A 21,211-nucleotide genomic window follows, 5' to 3' on the forward strand; every position below is an offset into this window, starting at 1 on the left:
TTTTTAAAAAATATATATTTTAAAAGAAAAATATAAAAAAAATTATTTGATAATATTGATTAAAAATATTTTTTATATCTAAAAAGTGTAAAACACTTAGTATTGCTCAATAAAAAATCAATTTTGATATCATTTATAATGATATGCTTTTTTTTATATATAAATATTGTCTAAAAATGTTGCACTTGATTTAAAAAAAAATGAACTTTTATGTGTCATATGAATTATTATATTTTTTATTTTCAAAAAGTCAAGCTTTACCTGACCCATCAACTTAATAAACCTTTATTTTCTACTGGAATAACTTTAATTTAATGTACGTGTGAGTTCACACGATCTAATAACAAGATCACATGGACTTGATAATTTTTTATTTTTTATATTTTAGAAATTAATTGGAAATAAAAGAAAAGAACAGCTGTAAATTGCACGGACAAGAGGGCCGGCCATTGTTGACTACCAAAAAGGAGAAAAGCGAAAGTTCAAAGCTAGAGGGATACGGCTAAGCAGAAAGAATTGAGAAAGAAAAAGCACATCGATCCCACCACCAACATCCTAACTTCACCTAAGGCTAAGGGAATTAAGTCACTCAATACCCAAAGACCCTTATTTTTCCTCCAATTTCTGTTCAACCATGGCTTCCCCCAGCATCCAGAGACCCTCTTCTTCTTCCACTTCTCACTCTCAGTGGAGCTACGATGTGTTTTTGAGTTTTAGAGGTGAAGATACTCGCAAAAGCTTTACTGATCACCTCTACTCGGCTTTGATTCGTAACAATATTGGAACCTTCAGAGATGATGAAGAGCTTCCAAGGGGAGAAGAGATTGCACCAGAGCTCTTAAAAGCTATTGAAGAATCAAGGATTGCCATTATTGTTTTCTCAAAAACCTATGCTCATTCCAAATGGTGTCTGGAAGAGCTTGTCAAGATCATGGAATGCAAAGAGGAAAGGGAACAAATAGTTATCCCAATTTTCTATAATGTGGATCCGTCTGAAGTTCGGAAGCAAACTGGGATTTGTGGAGAAGCATTTACCCGTCATGAGGAAAATGCAGACGAGGAGAGAAAGGAAAAGATTAGGAAATGGAGGACTGCCATGGAGCAAGCAGGCAATCTAGCCGGACATGTTGCGGAGAACAGGTGATTGTAACTTCTTTTCATTTTTCACTTGAATTACTCTCCTTTTCTCTGTCTGCTGATATAAAAAATATTTAAAGCTATGTGAGTTTTAAAATTTTAAAATTTTTATTTTTTATAAAATAAAAATCTGTTCATTAAAAGTTTACACTTGATAAAGAATATACTAAATTATTTTAAGTTAAAATTGATATTCTTTTAAAATAATTTTTTTTAATTCCTTTGGACAAAATAATTAAAATTATAAATAAAATATGTTTAATTAATTTATAAAAGTTATATTTTGATTAAAGGGTTTTCAAAAATTTTTATAAAAATTTATAAATAATAATAATAATAATAATAATAAAGAACAACTAGGGGAACCATTATCTAAATGAATGTTGAGAGAAAGTTATGCAAGTACAAAAGATGGTAATGTTGATAGTCTAATCTGTAGTAAAATTATTAGGTTAAAAAGCTTGGATGCAGATTAGTGGTTGATTCTGTGATGAAATCCCCTATCAAAATAGGGTAGTAATATTCCAAACAAGTCAACTTTATTTTGAGCCTTCCAAAAGATTGAGTAGATAAGTTAACACAAAAATATTTCAATTTCTTTTTTCCACTTTTGATAATGCAAATCATATTCTGCATTTTCTTCCCTCATTTCTATCACACGAGCAACTATATAGAATAATGCAATCCTACCCATAAGTAGTTTGATAGATGTGGTTTATTTTATTTTAATTTAAATTATTTTTAGCCCTACTAAGTTATAGTTGGAAAAGTACAATCGTACCCATAAGTAGTTTGATAGATGTGGTTTATTTTATTTTAATTTAAATTATTTTTAGCCCTACTAAGTTATAGTTGGAAAAGTAGGCATCATTAAATTTATTTCATATAATTTATTGTCTTTTGCTACTCATTCTATTGCATGAGTACATGATCTATTATGCTTTGCAATTGGCAGGTATGAGTCAACGCTTATTGATGAAATTATTGAGAACGTTCATGGAAACTTACCTAAGATTTTAGGTGTTAACGAGAACATTGTTGGAATGGATTCTCGTTTGGAAAAACTAATATCATTGTTAAAGATTGAGTCGAATGATGTTCGCATGGTCGGGGTTTATGGTCTTGGTGGAATTGGTAAGACTACCATCATCAATGCTCTTTATAACCGAATCTCACATCAATTCGAAAGTGTTAGCTTGCTCACAAATGTTAGGAAAGAATCCACAGAAAATTCTGGTCTTCTTAAGTTACAACAAAAGCTTCTTGATGATACTCTAAGGACAAGAGGGCAAATAGTTTTAAAGAATGTTTATGAAGGTATCAAAATAATAAGGGATAAGCTTTCCTCAAAAAAGGTTCTTGTTTTTCTGGATGATGTAGATGAGCCGACACAATTAGAACACTTGATTGGAAAGCATAATTGGTTTGGTTTAGGAAGTAGAATCATCATTACTACTAGGAAAAAAGATTTGCTAACTAGGCACCAAGTGAATGATATGTATGAAGTTGAGAAATTAAATTTTCATGAAGCTCTTCAACTTTTTTGTCGTTATGCCTTTAAAAAACATCATCTGAAGGAAGGTTATGGAGATCTCTCTCATCAAGTGGTACGATATGCTGATGGTCTTCCATTAGCACTAAAAGTTTTGGGTTCTCTATTATTTGGAAAGAGACTACCAAATTGGAAAAGTGAATTGCGGAAGCTGGAAAGGGTGCCTAACATAGAAATTATACATGTGCTTCAAATAAGTTTTGATGGATTGGATTATACACAAAGGATGATATTTCTCGACATTGCATGTTTCTTTAAAGGATGTGATGTGAAAAAAGTTTCAAGAATATTGGATGCTTCCAAATTCAATGCTGAAAGTGGAATACATGCTCTCGTTGATAGGTGTTTCATAACCATTTCAAAGGACAACACAATAGATATGCATGATTTGTTAGCTCAAATGGGCAAGGGCATTGTTGATCAAGAATGTCCTAATGAGCCAGGAGAGAGGAGCAGATTATGGAGACATACAGATATTTATCGAGTATTAAAAAGAAATACGGTAAGATATATATATATATATATATATATATATATATATATATATATATAGAAAATATGTTTTGTTCAAGAAGTTATTTATCTTTATCACCTTAGTAAGGATTTATATGTATTGTGCTTTTCTAATTTTTTACTCTTATTATCTAGGGGACTGAAAAAATTGAAGGGATATTCCTTGATGTGGACAAATCAGAACAGATACAGTTTACATGCAAAGCTTTCAAAAGGATGAATAGACTTAGATTGCTTGCCGTCTCCCACAATCGCATACAACTTCCTGAAGATTTTGTATTTTCGTCTGATGACTTAACATGTCTCAGTTGGGATGGATATTCTTTAGAATCTCTACCATCAAACTTTCATCCAAATGATCTTGCTCTCCTCAAATTGAGCAATAGTGACATAAAACTACTTTGGAAAGGAGACATGGTATGATTATTATTTATTTATGCTTTTGTTTCATAATATTTTTAAATTTTTAAAAATTGATTTATTAATAGAAATTCTATTTTGTTCCAGTGTCTTAGAAATTTAAGGTACATCGATCTCAGTCATTCGCAACAACTTATTGAATTACCAAATTTCTCAAACGTGCCAAATTTGGAGGAACTTATTCTTTCAGGTTGTATAATTTTACTTAAGGTTCACACACATATAAGAGTGTCATAAAACTAACTTTTTTTTTTCCTTGAATTTTATAGGGTGTGTAAGCCTCGAGAGTCTTCCTGGGGACATTCATAAGTTGGAACACCTTTTAACTCTTCGTTGCAGTGGCTGTTCAAAACTAACTAGTTTTCCAAAAATCAAGTGCAACATTGGAAAACTAGAGGTGCTTAGTTTAGATGAAACAGCTATTAAAGAGCTACCATCATCGATTGAACTTCTAGAAGGTCTTCGCAACTTGTATTTGGACAATTGTAAAAACCTTGAGGGTCTCCCGAACAGCATTTGTAATTTGAGATTTCTTGTAGTTCTAAGTCTTGAAGGCTGCTCAAAACTTGACAGATTGCCGGAGGACCTGGAGAGAATGCCATGTCTAGAGTTTCTTTCCTTAAATTCTCTCAGTTGTCAATTGCCTTCTTTGTCAGGTTTATCTCTCTTAAGGGAACTATATTTAGATCAATGCAATCTAACACCAGGAGTAATAAAGAGTGATAACTGCTTGAACGCATTGAAAGAATTAAGTCTAAGAAACTGCAATCTAAATGGAGGAGTCTTCCATTGTATTTTCCATCTATCCTCACTGGAAGTATTAGATCTAAGTCGGTGCAATCCAGAGGAAGGAGGAACCCTCAGTGACATCCTTGTGGGTATCAGTCAACTCTCTAACCTTAGAGCCCTTGACTTGAGTCACTGCAAGAAGCTTTCACAAATTCCAGAGCTTCCTTCAAGTCTGCGACTGTTAGATATGCACAGCTCAATTGGGACCTCATTGCCACCTATGCATTCTCTGGTGAATTGCCTCAAATCAGCAAGTCAGGTATGATTTTCTTGTGTTAGCATACAATGTTTGTATAAATTGTATGTATTCCTGTATGTTGGCATATTTTGGCTAGAAATTGTCTTTTCCATGTAAATTAACTAGCATAGATATTGTATGATATATAATGCTAGTTGTTTTGTTAGCTTCTTATGAATTTGATGGAGCAAATGGGGTTGGAAATATGGTGAGTCGGGAGGAGCTACTGCCTGCCAGCTCACAAGTGTTTCCTTTATAGCCCTGGAGTGAATGGAGTTGATCATATAAGACCATTTGTTTTCACTGGTGGAGGGAATTGAGCTTGAAAATGGGATTGAAAGGATAAGCTAATTGTTCCAGGTTGCTCGTTAATAGGGTTTCACTACTGCAGATTGGAGTTCACATGTAATGTGAGTGAAAGACCGGAGTGATTTGAGAAGCATTTTTCATGAAAGAGTTGAAACAATGGGAATCATCTAGGACATATTTTTCTAGACCATGGAAACAAATGGCTGGAAGCGAAAAAACATTTGTTGAGTTAGTTGGATGCTCCTCCACCTTGAAATTTGCATGACAATAGGCCCATAAGGGTGTGCCTTTTGTCCCTCGGCACTAAGTTGGTTCTACTCTCATTTCCAAAATGAAGAGTAAGAGAAACTCTTGGTGGGAGATTTTGAAATGTGAGAGAGCTTTACCTTAATTGAGATTCTAAGAGTGAATTTGAAGTTACAATTTCAGTTCTCTAAATCTACATGAAGATGTTGCTACAAGTGAAAACATCTTCTTATTTTGGTTCTCTGAATCTATATGAAGAAGAAGTTGCTTTGCAAATAGAATTTTTGTTTTATAGTTTTTGGAGATCACTTCAATGAGATAATGAAGGTGATTCTGTTGTAATGTAATTAGTGGAGGAGAAGAGAACTCGTGGTAATTGAAGATAGTTGAAGGAGGCTATGGCGAGAGATTGGTGGTGAGCACATGATGAGCCATATTGAAGCATATCAAAAAGAGGTGTGGATTGAAGAAATAGTCACTCTGAGGATTCCTTAAGGGGATTGGTGATTGATCTGGGAGGACTTGTAGGCAAAACTGGATTTATATTCATAGTGGATTTGCAACAACAAAGGCACCCATTGTTATTTATTTATTTATTTCCTTTCTCCACTTAGAGATTTTTTATGTTATGTCTTGTGCAATATTTGTGTGCTTGTTTGCTGAGATTTCATTAGAGACATTTTAGCCTGTGACCTTGTGCTAATCACTCAATCACATTCATGTGCATATGTTATTTGATCATCTAAAAAAGATCTCAAGTTCATAGCATACTCTCTTAAAAACTCATAAATCATATCGAAACATGTTTGCTTATGTTCTCAATATGGATAAACTATATTCTCTTAAGATGGAAATTCACCGAGAAGGAACCTTTATAGGTAGACCTCCATACTTCAAAGGAGATAATTATGCTCATTCCAAGGTAAAACGGATATACTTCCTGAAAATGAAGTCTGACAGAGATTGGAGTTCTGTTCAATTTGGTTGATATCCTGATATGGTGCTAGGGTAGGAAAAACTATGTAAAGTTGGGATAGGTAAAGGAATGAATTTCAAATGATCACAACAAAAACATTTTCTAAATATATTATTGAAATCATGGACATTGTGAATGCTGATTTTCAATCTATGTAAGATCCCTGAATATACCTGATTCCAAGGTTACCTGAAAACTGTTAAGATCCCCTCTGATCATTTTAGACCTGAGGTCATAACACTAGAGGAATGGAACACTGTTGATTCAATTAAGCTAGATGAGATAGTTGGCTCCCTTCAATTGGAGATGACCCCAAGTGTTCCTAAGAAGAAGAAACATTAACATTGCACTAAAAGTAGATGAACATGCATCTGAATCAGAATAGGAATAAAAAATGACCAATATTTGAAATTTATAGGCTTGATAACCTTTCAAAAAGTTCAAAAAGCTTCAAGAAACAAAGGATAACCTATTCGAGACCACAAACAAGGGAAAAGAAATGTGATAAAAAGATAAAAAACACTAAAAAGATCTAGTTGATTCAAAGTTTCTTCTACTGTGTCAAGAAAGGTCACTTTCTTGAATGTCAAAAGGATAAGGTCATAGAAGTAATTTGGTATGATTTTGATGAAGAATGTAGAAATTTTATTGCATTAATTTGCTGGGAACATGCATAAACATAATTATGATTTATTGTCACATGACGTTGATGATATTTGTGTCTTTTGAGCATGATAAGCCTGAGGAAATTGTTAATATACTTGCTACCTTCTATATCACTTTTCAATGAAAAGAAAAATGTTAAATTTGAAACTGATCTTGAATCTGAAATTTTTGAAGGTTCGTCTCATGATACAACATATTTGGAAGAAAAGTTGTCATTTGAGATTGCCAAGGAAGCCTTGTATGATCAATGCCTTAAGATGAAAATTGTGAAAGTTGGATGAGAATAAAAGAAGTACGAGAGAAGACTTCCTTGCTTGAAAAAAATCCCTTTCCTTGAAAATGAGCATGGTACCTTGTTAAAAAATTTGAATGTCTTACAATCTAATTATGAGCCACGTAAATCAAAATTGACTAAATTGAAAGAAATCTGATCTAGCTCCATTCCTTTGTCCATAAAAAAAGTTGAATGTAAGCCAAAGTTATTCTTCAATACTTAGCCAAACTGAATGCTCAGGTAAAATGAAATGTAAATTAAAGAAAATATTGCAAGATCATCATAAAGCTTGCAAGACTAAGAAAATCCAACAATAAAACACCAAACTTAGTGCAAAGTTTTAGATCCTCAAAGATTAAGGCTTTGTTTAGGATTTTTTTTTTTGAAAAAAATAATTCTTAAAAAACCATTATTGAAAAAAGTCGCCCATTGGAAAGAAAAACTGGGTAAAGAAGGAGAACCAAAAAACCTTAATTAACCATAGGGCCTAAGAGCTAGAGAAAAACACGTTTTGGATTTTGAGAGTGGCTACTCTAGTTGTATGACACAGAACTTAGATCTTCCTTGACTTTTGAACTCGTAGAAGGAGTTGGTTGTATTTGGGAATGGTAAAAGCAACAATGAACTTAGAGTCTTTCTCCACATTTGAACCTATAAAGGGAATTTTGGTTGTATTTGGGGATGGTTGGATTACATATAACCAACTTGAAACCAAAAGGTACCATAGAAGGTCCAAATTTACCTATCCTCAAGGAGTTACTATATATTGAGGGATTGAAAAACTTAATTAACGCAAGTTAAATTTGTGATTGTATGTGCTTTGTTCATTTTACTCAAAATTAGTGTCTATTCAAGGATGTGTGTTGGTAAGAAATAGAATTTTTGATATTTTTTGTTATGCCTTTGTACGCCTCTCTACTTCTTCCTCATCATCTATTGCACATAGTTGTAAAATGTGAAATTTACATCCAAGGACATATAGCATTGTATGATAGTGCATTTAAACTCTAATGATTTGTCTAGGATTACAAATAAAGAACAAATTAAAGCAATTCCCATTTAGGAAAGCCTAAAAATCCTATTTATTCTATCTAGGAAAATGAATTCACATGAGTGAGAGAAAAAGACGATTTTCTCTTCTAGGATCTTAGAGATGTTGCATGTGGATTTAATGGGTCCTATGAGAGTGCAATGCCTAGGAAGAAAGAAGTACATCCTAAGATTCAAAGTGTTATGCTTTCAAATGATGAATAAAAATGGATTTTCAATAAAAAATAATAGAGGAAAGGAGTTTATAATTCTGACTTCTAGAGTTTTTGTGAGGAGAAGGAAATTAAAGAAGAGCTTTCAACATCTAAAACTTCATAGAAAAATGAAGTTATTGAAACGAAATATAAAGTGCTCCGAGAGATAGCACATGTTATATTGTATTTCAAGAACCTATTTGGTTATTTGTGTTAAAATATAGCCCTTGCAAGCAAGACATGATGTAACAAATTTAGGCTTGAGTTTTCACTAATTTATCTTTGTTCACATTGATATTGATTTGAGTATTCATGCATGCATTAGTGGTATTGTACATGACTAAAATGCATTAGAAGTTACGCGGAAGATTTAAGTTATGGGTTCCTTGCAAGATTTATGATTTGTTCATAGTTGGTTGATGGATTTAGACAATCCATTTGAGATTATAGTACACTACCTTCTAATTGGAGGGATGATTTGTCTTAGTCATTGGGATGAGGTTTTTAAGGTGAGTGCATTAGTATATATGATTATACATTAGACAAAATTTACAATGAATCATGACATTAGCTATTGAGGTGCACTTGAGATCCTCTTGCTATCAACTATGCAAGTAAAGAAGGTATTGAAGAATAAGCAAATGACCTACTTGGCTATATTAAAGGAGGAAAAGAATGATACAATAAAGGAACTCATTCGCAAGGTAATTGAGGTGGTACTTGAAGAGTTCTAGTATGTGATGTCACTAGAAGTGACAATTCATGTTGGTGGATCATGTTCACAATGTGTTAAAGCAAAGACACTTGATTAAATAAATCAATTCAAACATAACACAAAAATAATAATTAGGTTAAAAGAATGAACTCGGGCATAACCTAATTATTAAATAAGTAACATGTCATATAGTCCATTTAATAATAATGTCCTATTTAATAATAATGTCAAGTTAGATCTTGTTTAAATTAATATGATTAACTTCCCAATCTGACATGTTTATAACTTAATTAACCTACTTATTCAAAATCAAGTTTTAAATGAGTCAAATGTGGGTTAAATAGGTTATGGTTATAATCTAGTTACTTAACATCATTATTACACACCTCAATTTAGGTGAAATTTGTATTATGTAATTTGACTAAAAAAAACAACCTATTTATTAAACAAGTTATTTAGGTTTACACAAATTTGACCTAAACATGATTATACTCAACCCAAACCCACTAAAAACGCCTCGGGTTCAAGTCTGGTTGACAAATTGTATCAAACTTTGCCGTCCTTAGATGCTATTAAAGTTACATAAGAAACTCACATAAATAAGGGAATGGGAGCACAAAATTGACTTAGAGCCAGGAGCTAAGCCCCTTGCCATAGGGGTCCCATAGGATGGCACTGCCTAATTTAGAAGAACTAAGGAAACAACTTAAGGAGTTGCTTAACATGGGATACATCCAACAAACTAAAGCTTCACATGCCACACCAATATTATTCTAAAAGAAACATAATGGATCCCTCTGAATGTGTATAGATTATCGAAGACTCAACAAGGTGAAAGTGAAAAATATCTTATTCTGCTTGTTAACAACTTGTTTGATCAACTTAGTAAAGGAAGGGCCTGACAAAGTTAGATTTGAGATTAGGCTACTACCAAGTCATGATTGTTCGAATGGAACAAACCTAAAACTAGGTGTCCAATATGGTTCCTATAAATTTCAATCCTTGTTCAAATTTCCTTTTTCCACAAACTTTCTTGCAATACGAAATTACCTTTTATTTGAATTATATATGCACCACTCTTTCTCTAATAAATTTAAAAAATAAACTATTAAATAAGTAATACTTATATATTAAATAATTTATCCAAATACTATACAAAATAGTCATTAATTATAGAAAAATAGTTTTTTTTTTATTAAAGTACAAAAAACATTTGATATTGCTAAAGGATGAAAAAATAACTATTTGATATCTTATTTTAAAATGTGAGTTTAATAATTCTAATTTGAAAGATATAAACAAAATTTATAAAAATCTAAGAATAACATATAAATTTTAAAGCATACATACCATTTTAAAATTTTGTGATAAAAATTTATTTATTAATTTAAAAATTGTAATGAATACATAAAATAAGAATAAAAAAAATTTACAAAAAAAGAAAAAAGAAAAAAATTGTTTCTCATTCTTGACATTGATAATTTTTTTTTACTTTTAATTTTTTTTTTCTCATTTGTATAGCTATTATAGTTTTTTTGATGATTCATTTACTAAGAATTTTGATTTCCCTTATATTTTATTTCAAATAACTAGTACATTTTTTTAAATATTTTATTCTTTATAATTTTTAAATTACATTTTTTTTAATTATAATTTTTTTTTTAAAAAAAAGAAGGATGTAAATAAGTGTTGATAACTTTATAAAGTTTGTATTGAATTTTTTTTTTTTGTTAAGTTTTTATTTATTTTGATAAGAGTATAAAAAAATAATAATAGTTTAAGATGAGTATAAGGATAGAAATAATGTTAAGTTCAATAAAAGTTTATTATACCTCCTTAAACATCAATTAATTCATGGAAGAGATGACGAAAGTCTCTTCAAATTGTGATGATAAAATTAAGGATCATGAGTTTAAATAATGAGAATTATAGTTTAATATAATAATTATTAGGAAGTTAAAATGCCCTCACATGCTTTTATATTCATGGATAAAATGAATTAAACCTTTCTTTAGCAAATTCTGAAATTTCTAGTGTGAATTTCCACTAGGATTTGAGGGAATGTTTTAGTTCATTAGACGCTCCACCTTGAAACTTGCATGGAAAAAAGCCAATAAGTGTGTGCTACATGTCTCTCGCCTCATGGGATTAAGAGAAACATGAGGAGAAATTTTTCTGTGAGTTTTTGAAACTTGAGCGAACTTTGTCTTTAAGATTCTGAGAGTTAAGTTGAAGCTACAATTCTAAGATCTCTGAATCTGTATGGAGAAGAAGCTACTACAAGTGAAGAAGAGATCTGCTTATTCTACTCACTTACGGTTTCAGTTTCCCCTCACTTCCAGTTTCCACACTTAATCTTGTCACTCACTTTCATGTTGATTGATTATCCGTCATCTAAAAGGGATATTAAGTAGATTCAATTTATCGAAAACTGATAACAAACTCTCTCATAAAAACTCACATAATAGCAGACCCACTGGATTTACATTGACCTTTTGTGCAGGATTTGAAACACGAGAGCAATTCAAATGGAGTATTTCTCGCTGATTCTCACTACATTGGCCATGGAATCTGTATTGTTGTTCCGGGAAGCAGTGGAATTCCCAAGTGGATAAGGAATCAGAGAAAGGGATATCACATCAGAATGGAGCTCCCTCAGAATTGTTATGAAAATGATGACTTCTTGGGATTTGCTATATGCTTTGTTTATGCTCCACTCGATGAATGTGAGGACATACCAGAAAATGATTTGGCACATACATCCAAGAATGAATCTGGTGACGAAGCCGTAAATGAATATGATGATTTACTTGAAGCTGAATCTTCAATCTCCACTGAGTTAAAATGTCAATTGTCATTGTATGAAGTACATGGATTTTCTTTCCTACATGTGCGACATCTCAGTTTTCGCACTTCTTGTAAATGCTACCATAATGGAGGTGTATCAGAACAAATGTGGGTGATATTCTATCCCAAGGCTGCTCTTCTGGAGAGCTGTCACACCAATCAACTCATGCATCTTGATGCTGTATTTAAGGACTCTGGCAGTCATTTTAAGGTGCTCAAGTGTGGGCTCCAACCTGTATACTCCCAAGATCCAATAGTACACACTGAGGATGTGGATGCTATGCTTGGAATGTCAGAGGAACGTGGAACACCGAAAGCTTTGTTTAAAGGGTCAGACAATAAGCCTACTACCCATTGAGCGTGCCTCTGAATTTGATACATTATGTTTGCGAGAGTGCAAAAACCTTGAGAGTCTGCCAACAAGCATTTGGGAGTTCAAATCCCTAAAATCTCTCTTTTGCTCTAACTGTTCACAATTACAGTACTTTCCAGAAATCTTGGAGAATATGGAAAACCTAAGGGTGCTTCATTTGAACAAAACGGCTATAAAAGAGCTCCCATCATCAATCAAACATTTGAATAGGCTTGAAGTTTTGAATCTGGACGGCTGCGAAAACCTTGTGACTCTTCCAGAAAGCATTTGTGATTTATGCTTTCTTGAAGTTCTCGATGTCAGTTACTGTTCAAAACTCCACAAATTGCCACAAAACCTGGGGAGGCTGCAAAGCTTGAAGCATCTCCATGCTTTTGGCTTAAATTCAACATGTTGCCAATTGCTTTCTTTGTCGGGTTTATGCTCCTTAGAGAAGTTAATTCTACATGGGTCAAAGCTAATGCAAGGAGAAATCCTGAGTGATATTTGCTGCTTGTACTCGTTGGAAGTGTTAAATCTATCTTTCTGCAGTATAGATGAAGGAGGAATCCCCACTGAAATTTGCCACCTATCATCTCTGCAACAATTACTTCTAACCGGGAATCTTTTTAGGAGCATACCTGCTGGGGTCAATCAACTTTCTATGCTGAGACTCCTTGACTTGGGTCACTGTCAAGAGCTTCGACAAATTCCAGCGCTTCCATCCAGTTTGCGTGTCCTAGATGTACATGAGTGCACACGGCTGGAAACTTCTTCAGGTCTACTCTGGTCTTCTCTATTCAACTGCTTCAAATCAGTGATTCAGGTATGATATTCATAGAACAAAACTTTTTTTGTGGAGACATGGGGATTTACGTGTTAATTAAATTTTGTGCAGGATTTGAATGCGAGATTTATCCTAGAGAAAAATGTTTTGCCCGAGTAAATCTTATAATTTCAGGAAGTAGTGGAATTCCAAAATGGATAAGCCATCACAAAAAGGGAGCTGAAGTAGTAGCAAAGCTTCCTCAAAATTGGTATAAAAATAACAACTTGTTGGGTTTTGTTTTGTACTGTGTCTATAATCCACTTGATAATGAATCTGAGGAGACACTGGAGAATGATGCAACTTACTTCCAGTATGGCTTGACTTTGCGTGGTCATGAAATTCAGTTTGTGGATGAACTCCAGTTTTATCCCTCGTGTGACTGCTATGATGTTGTACCAAAAATGTGGATGATTTATTATCGGAAGGTGGAGATTGGGAAGAAGTATCACTCAAATAAAGGGAGGCAGTTGACGGCTTCATTTTGTGGCTTCTTACATGGTAAAAAAATGAAAGTGGAAGAGTGTGGGATCCATCTTATATATGCCCATGATCATGAAAAGAACCATGGTAAAGCAATGATACCCACCATTTGTCGGGAATGTCAAGAGGATATGCAATCCCGACGGAAGCTTTGTTTAAAGGGAAATGCCATCAATGAACTACCCACTATTGAGTGTCCCTTAGAACTGGATAGCTTATGTTTGCGAGAATGCAAAAACCTTGAGCATCTTCCCAGTAGCATATGTGAGTTGAAATCCCTCACAACTCTCTTCTGCTCAGGCTGTTCACGATTAAGGAGCTTTCCGGAAATCCTTGAGGATGTGGAAAATTTGAGAGAGCTTCATTTAGATGGAACTGCTATAGAAGAACTACCAGCATCAATTCAATATTTAAGAGGGCTTCAATATTTGAATCTTGCAGATTGCAGCAACCTTGTGAGTCTTCCAGAAAGCATTTGTAATTTGAGTTCTCTCGAAATTCTAAATGTCAGTTTCTGTACAAAACTAGATAAATTTCCTGAGAACCTGAGGAGTTTGCAATGTTTAGAGGATTTGTCCGCTTCAGGTCTAAATCTAAGCATGGACTGTTTTAGTAGCATACTTGCAGGCATCATTCAACTTTCTAAACTGAGAGTCCTTGACTTGAGTCACTGCCAGGGGCTTCTACAAGTTCCCAAGCTTCCGCCAAGTTTACGATATCTAGATGTCCACAGTTTGACATGCTTGGAAACTTTATCAAGTCCATCAAGCCAACTTGGTTTTTCTCTGTTCAAATGCTTCAAATCAATGATTGAGGTATGATTTTCATAACATTCAGCCATTTTTCCTTATGAACAGAGTATTAACACCTGTACTTCGGTGCAGGAATTTGAATGCGGCTCCTATTGGAACAAAGCAATCAGAGTTGTTATTTCGGGAAATAATGGAATTCCAGAGTGGATAAATCAGCAAAAAAAAAGGATCTCAAATAACAATAGAGCTTCCTATGGATTGGTACAGGAAAGATGACTTCTTAGGATTTGCTTTATACTCTGTTTTTATTCCTATGGCTTGTGATGGGTTGAATTGAGAACTCAATATCTGTGGTGATCAATCTGAATGCTGTCACGTGGATGATGTCCAGTTTTATTGCTGCCCAATTTGCCGTGAATCGAGTCAAATGTGTGTGACTTATTATCCCAAGGTGGCTATTGACAACCAGTATTGGTCAAACGAATGGAGACGTTTGAAGGCTTCATTTCATAGCTTGGATGCACAAGTCGAAGCGAAGGAGTGTGGGTACTATCTTATATATACAGGTGATGTTATCAACAGAAACATCCCAGAAGATACCAGTACTGATACTCAGAGAAGCTGTGACAACACAGAAGCCACCAAGCGCGACCATCAGACAATGATAGAGTACAATGATGAGCAGAGAAGTTGTGATACCAGATCAGCAGCAGAAGATACTAATTCTAATGCACAAACAAGCTATGATTGTACACAGTGCACTGAGCATAGCGATTCTCCAATGGATACAACGACACAGAATATAAACAGTAATGTTGTTGATGCCCATGATGACGAAGAGGACCATATGCACAACTGGTTGGAGCTTCTTTGCAAATTTGTTGGATGGATATGCTGCAGAAGATACTAAGCATTTATCTCAAGCTTTTTGTGAGCTACGATCCTTTCTCTTCTTCTTAGTTTCTATTATATGGCTAAGTGATTTAAAGGGGCTGAAAATTCTTCCAGTGATCTCATTTTTCTTCTTTTTCTTCTCTTTTTTTTCCCAGTGAACCCCTGTTTTGAGAGTCCATAGGCCTCCATAGGCCAAAATCCAAATCTGTTTTACTCAAAAACCATTTTTATTAAATAACTCAGTGCAGAAAATTACATAGTTGATTTTAGAGCATATGTAGTACGAGCTTTACTGCAGTACTAAACATTTTTTTTTTTAAGTAAGTTAATGCAGGATATTACACCTTTGCCTTTGACTTGATTAAGCTTTGGAAGGGCATGATACACTGCTGAGTGGATAACGTTAAGGGCCCAACCTCTATCAGGTAAGCCATGAAAGTCCTTATTAATCAAGGCAAGTCGAACATAACATGTCAATCAATAATTCTTATTAATAATTCTCAAAGCAAGTATAAGAAATCAAATTTTGCTGGGAACAACATTATAAATTCAATTTTTTTTTTCCTTTGGAATATTGTTTTGAGAAGTATTTTAAATGAGTTAAAAATAGAATTATGACATTGTTTTACTAACTAAAGTTGTTGGGATTGATTCTTTACTTCGTAAGTTATCACTTTTCAAGCATTAAATATCTTGCGAACTAGTTCATTACAGAAAAATTACAAATTTTAATGTCTTATCCTTTGGTTTCATGGATATCTATATGGAATATCTCAAGCAATTAAAAGTGAAACCATCATACAATTAGTCAAAGGATTGAAACTTGATTAGTCAATCTTTGTGTCCTTTATGATTGAGGCAAGTTATCACCTTAATTTCCAAATCTGATTAAAACTTTATTCATTCCAACTCACACTATTTAATTTTTTGCTCTGCTTCTTTTAATTCTTTTTTTTTTTTTTACATCATAAGGAATGTGAATTTCAAAGTCATAATGAGCAATCAAATTGAAGAAGACAAGAACATCTTAACTTCAAATGTTCTGAGAGGTACATGTCTAAGTGTGAAATTCTTTTTAAATCTATATGATATTCATACGATAAATGATAAAATAAATTTCGATTCTTTATAAATAAAAATAATCATCATTTAAAATAATAATCGACTGGTTAGAAATCTTGATTCTTAATCATTCAAAAAGAATGTCTATAGATGATATTTTATAGATTCAACAAGAATACATAAAGAAACATTCTTATAAAGAAACCAAAACAAATAAAGAAAAATGTATGGTCAGATTAATTTATTTACATTTATTAAGCCATGATTAATCCGGAAGATAGTGGTTGTTTTCTTCTAATAATATTTTAATCATCCCTAATATCTCAATTATTATTTTTAAAAGGAGTCCATTCATTTATCGCCTAATTAAAAAATATAATTAGTATATAACAATTTCATTTGATCATATATGTTGCTAAGAAATAGAAAATGACTAAGAATGTGCATGACCCAATATGGTCTGTTTCTAATAAATACAGCTAGTTTGTGATTTTGAACTACAAGTTAATCATGAGATTTTGGTGCAACACATCCTAACCAGGATTTTTGATAAGAGTACGACAATTTTTAAAAATAATGCCTAAATTACCGTGGTAAAAAAAATAATTCCAAATCTATGTAGATTTATATATCTGATAAGGACGATTTCTCACTTACAAATTTTTTCTCTCTCCTTGCTAGACAAAACTACGTAGATTTGGAATTATTTTTTTTACCACGGTAATTTAGGCATTATTTTTAAAAACTGTCGTACTCTTATAAAAAAATTCATCCTAACCACATGGTCAATGCATGCACATCGAAGAATATATAAATAAAATGGGCGCCTTAGTAAACCAGTTTTACAGCCTGATCTATACCTGTATGCAAACTCTTAAATTAACTTTTTTTTCTCATTAATATCATAAACTCTAACTATTTAGGGTCGGTTGGTCATATTTTCTGAAATTTATTTTTAAAAATTATTTTTTATTTTTTAATTTATTTATTTTTTTAAAACAAGTTTCAAAAAACATGGTCAAATGAGTTTATATATTTTTTGTTTTTTAAAAACGAGTGAAAACAACTCCTTGTTCTTTAAAAATTGTTCTCTATTTTACTGTCTTTAAACATTGTTTCCATAGAACAACATTAAAATAGTGTTAAAAATTTTTAAAAAGAATTTTTTATTTTTAAAAATAGAAAACTATTTTTAAATCACACAACTAAATAAGCTCTTAGTAATTAAATTAATATATCTTTTTGTTGTGCTTTGTGTTATGCTTAAGATTTATTAAGTTGTATTTTATATATGGTAATATCTTTGATAACCGTAATATAATTTACTAACCAATTTTAAGATATAACATATATATATATATATATATATATATATATATATATATATATATATATATATATATATTTATTTATTTATTTATTTATTTATTAAAATAATTAATGAGATAACACCATTTAAAAATCAAATTCAACTTAAAAGGAAAAAGTTAAAAGAAATAAAATTTTTTTGAGTGTCAATTGTTCTTGTCTTTATTGGTGTTGGATTGTGAAACTTGAATCGGTATTGTTGCGTTTTGCTTAGGATGTTAGGGTCGAGCTGCTTGGTTAGCTTATGGGGGTTGATGGGTCAGTGCCCTCTGGAGAAATTGTTTTTTTATGTGATGATTGACGAGTTTATAACAAATATAATTTATTAGAAGTTTTTGTTCTTATCTTCCGACCAATAAGATTAATCAATCTTGTTTTTTTTTCTAAGAAGGTGCAATGATAAGCTCACAAGATCATAAGTTTCTAGTATTTTAATGCAGGCATTAGGTGAGCTTTTTTTGTATTTTAATGCCAACAATAGGTGAGCAGAAGGAAACCAAATGTTGGTTGAAAAATTCAACTTAGTTTTTATTAAAAATTTAAATACATTATCATCTTTATTTAAATATTGTTAGCTCATATCTATGGTTGAAATTTATTCAATGCAAACTTACATCCATAAACATGTTTAAAATAAAGAAATTTGATGTGGAAATACGTCAACATAAATTTTATCTAGTGGCCTATATTTGATGCATTAGTCACATGACAAGTGGGAAATTAATTTATGGTAACTTCCAATACATAGAAGCAAAATAATCATAAGTTTTGTTACAATAAGATGAGACCAGTTGCATGAATAGTTGCTATTCTTCTTTGATTCTTGCATGATAAATTTTGTTAATTCTTTAACAAAAATAGAAAAATAATTATGTTTACTCCAAAATTGAAATTTATCTCTTTGATTCAATTTCATAAAAATGAACTTTCTTTCTATTATTAAGATGATTAATCTTGTTGACTTTCTAGGTGTTGCCCTTTCTCACAAGAAGTTGCTCATTCCTTCCAACATTAAAGTTATAATTAACTTTCATTGTAGCCTAATTTATATCTTAATACCATCCATATAAACACTATATTTTATGATTCATTTGGATTATTTTTCAATGAAAGAGGTTCAACAAGTATATGAGCCAACAAGGATAAAACATTAGAGAATAACCTTGCCTAACCATATGAGGTATTGTCATATTCAATGTTCTCACGCGTTTCTCATTCCCACCATGACACTATTCTTCTTTAATAAGATATTATTATCAATATATATTTCTATATGTTTTCTGTTTTTTGACCAAGGGATTGTTTAACAACGCTCCTTTCAAAATCTTTTAACACACACACACACACACACATATATATATAACACAACCTATTTAGGATTTAAACTACTTTCTTGACATTTCAACATTACTATTTTCTCAAGGAAGTTTCATGTGTATGTGTACATCAACGCAAGGTACTTTTGTATGTTATACTTCCGAATTTTAGGATGGTTGTTCCCTTCTATTCTTTTTAAAGGCTGGCACCCACCTTCCCACTCATTACCATTATGACCTAGTGCAAATGACTTTTATTATAAATAAATTTTTTTCATGCAAATAAATAATTAATTTAGAGCCATTTAAATGATCAACATTTTTTAATAATTGAGGTAGGGTCTTGAGTCATGTGAACCAGCTAGAGGGATACAGCTAAGAATAAAAACAATTGAGAAAGAAAAGGCAACATCCCACCACCAACATCCATACTTCTATAAGGCTAAGGGAATCAACCCACTAAATACCCAAAGACCCTTATTTTTCTTTCAATTTCTGTTCAACCATGGCCTCTTCTTCCACTTCTCACTCTCGGTGGAGCTATGATGTGTTTTTGAATTTTAGAGGTGAAGATACTCGCAGAAACTTCACTGATCATCTCTACAAGGCTTTGATTCATAGCGGTTTTAGAACCTTTAGAGATGATGAAGAAGTTCGTAGGGGTGAAGAGATTGCACAAGAGCTCTTAACAGCTATTGAGGAATCAAGGAGTGCCATTGTTGTCTTCTCAGAAACCTATGCTCGTTCCAAATGGTGTCTGGAAGAGCTTGTCAAGATCATGAAATGCAAAGAGGAAAGGGAGCAAATGGTAGTTATCCCAATTTTTTATCATGTGGATCCGTCTGAAGTGCGGAACCAAACTGAGATTTACGGAGAAGCATTTACCCATCATGAGAAGAATGCAGATGAGGAGAGAAAGGAAAAGATAAGGAAATGGAAGACTGCCCTGAGGCAAGCAAGCAATCTAGCCGGATATGATGCGAAGAACAGGTAATTGTAACTTCTCTTCATTTGTCATTTGAAGTACTCTCCTTTTTCCCTCTGCTGATATAAAAAATATTTGTTTAGTATAGATGTATTTGATACCATAATATTTTTTATAATTTTTTATTCATTTTTATTATTTATAAAATAAAGATCTGTTCGTTAAAATTTTAAACTTGATACCATAATATTACAATTTCTTAAAATCAAAATTCTATTTTATTGATTCATAAAGAATATATTAAATTTTTCTAGGTTAAAATTGATATAATTTTTTTTCTCTTAATTCATTCATGCAATAGAATTAAAATTATAAATAAAATATGTTTAATTAATTAATAAGAGTTATTTTTTGATTAAATGGTTTTCAAAAATTTTTGTTCATACAGCTAGAGACAAAAATAAATGCAAAATACAACTTATGGAACAACAAGGCACATTTATCTAAATAAACGGTGAGAGAAAGTCATGCAAGTATAGAAGATAGTAATGTTGACCATCTAATCAGTAGTAAAATTATTAGATTAAAAAGCTTGGATGCAGACTAGCAGTTGATCCTATGATGGAATCCCTTATCAAAATAGGGTAGTAATGTTCTAGACAAGTCAACTTTATTTTGAACCTTCCAAAAGATTGAATAGTATAAGCTAATTAACACAAAAATATTATAGTTTATTTTTCACTTTTGATAATGCAATTCATATTTTACATTTTCTTTCCTTATTGCTATTATATATATGAGCAATTATATAAAATAATGAAACTGTACTCATATGTAATTTGATAGATGTGGCTTATTTTATTTTATTTAAATTCCTTTTAGCCCTACTAAGTTATAGTTGGAAAACTAGGCACCATTAAATTTATTTCATATAATTTATTGTTTTTTGCAACTCATCCTAATGCGCCAGTACACATGTCCCATTATGCTTTGCAATTGGCAGGTATGAATCAGAGCTTATTGATGAAATTATTGAGAACGTCCCTAGAAGCTTCCCTAAGACTTTAGATGTTAACGAGAACATTGTTGGAATGGATTCTCGTTTGGAAAGACTAATATCATTGTTAAAGATTGAGTTGAATGATGTTCGCATGGTCGGGGTTTATGGGTTTGGTGGTATCGGCAAGACCACCATCATCAATGCTCTTTATAACAAAATCTCATATCAATTTGAAAGTGTTAGCTTGCTCACAGATGTCAGAAAAGAATCCACAGAAAATTCTGGTCTTCTTAAGTTACAACAACAA

At 32.2% G+C, this 21,211-nt stretch overlaps 2 protein-coding genes across 3 annotated transcripts in view; both read left to right on the plus strand.

Moving 5' to 3' along the window:
- The first annotated feature begins 507 nt into the window (after positions 1 to 507).
- Positions 508 to 21,211, plus strand: part of LOC117910684 (disease resistance protein RPV1-like) — a 51,422-nt gene continuing 30,718 nt past the window's right edge. Inside the window, exons 1-6 of one of the 2 annotated variants that reach the window (XM_034824799.1) lie at positions 508 to 1,140; positions 2,093 to 3,191; positions 3,338 to 3,619; positions 3,710 to 3,812; positions 3,892 to 4,670; positions 11,583 to 12,372. In XM_034824799.1, coding sequence (XP_034680690.1) covers positions 635 to 1,140; positions 2,093 to 3,191; positions 3,338 to 3,619; positions 3,710 to 3,812; positions 3,892 to 4,670; positions 11,583 to 12,284 — 3,471 coding nt within the window. In that variant the 5' untranslated portion in view covers positions 508 to 634 and the 3' untranslated portion in view covers positions 12,285 to 12,372. Of the gene's footprint in view, positions 1,141 to 2,092; positions 3,192 to 3,337; positions 3,620 to 3,709; positions 3,813 to 3,891; positions 4,671 to 11,582; positions 12,373 to 21,211 lie in introns of those variants that run through there. The other variant, XM_034824798.1, reaches the window with a different exon arrangement.
- LOC117910687 (TMV resistance protein N-like) lies at positions 19,373 to 20,366 on the plus strand. The gene is made up of 2 exons (XM_034824803.1): positions 19,373 to 19,969; positions 20,353 to 20,366. Exons 1-2 carry the CDS (start codon positions 19,485 to 19,487, stop codon positions 20,354 to 20,356), a joined length of 489 nt encoding a protein of 162 aa, XP_034680694.1. The 5' UTR covers positions 19,373 to 19,484; the 3' UTR covers positions 20,357 to 20,366.

The sequence above is a fragment of the Vitis riparia genome, unplaced genomic scaffold, assembly GCF_004353265.1.
Source record: "Vitis riparia cultivar Riparia Gloire de Montpellier isolate 1030 unplaced genomic scaffold, EGFV_Vit.rip_1.0 scaffold818_pilon_pilon, whole genome shotgun sequence".
NCBI classification, from domain to species: domain Eukaryota; kingdom Viridiplantae; phylum Streptophyta; class Magnoliopsida; order Vitales; family Vitaceae; genus Vitis; species Vitis riparia.

Coding starts and splice junctions, on each gene's coding strand:
- LOC117910687 (XM_034824803.1), top strand. CDS start 19,485: ATGGCCTCTTCTTCCACTTCTCACTCTCGGTGGAGCTATGATGTGTTT.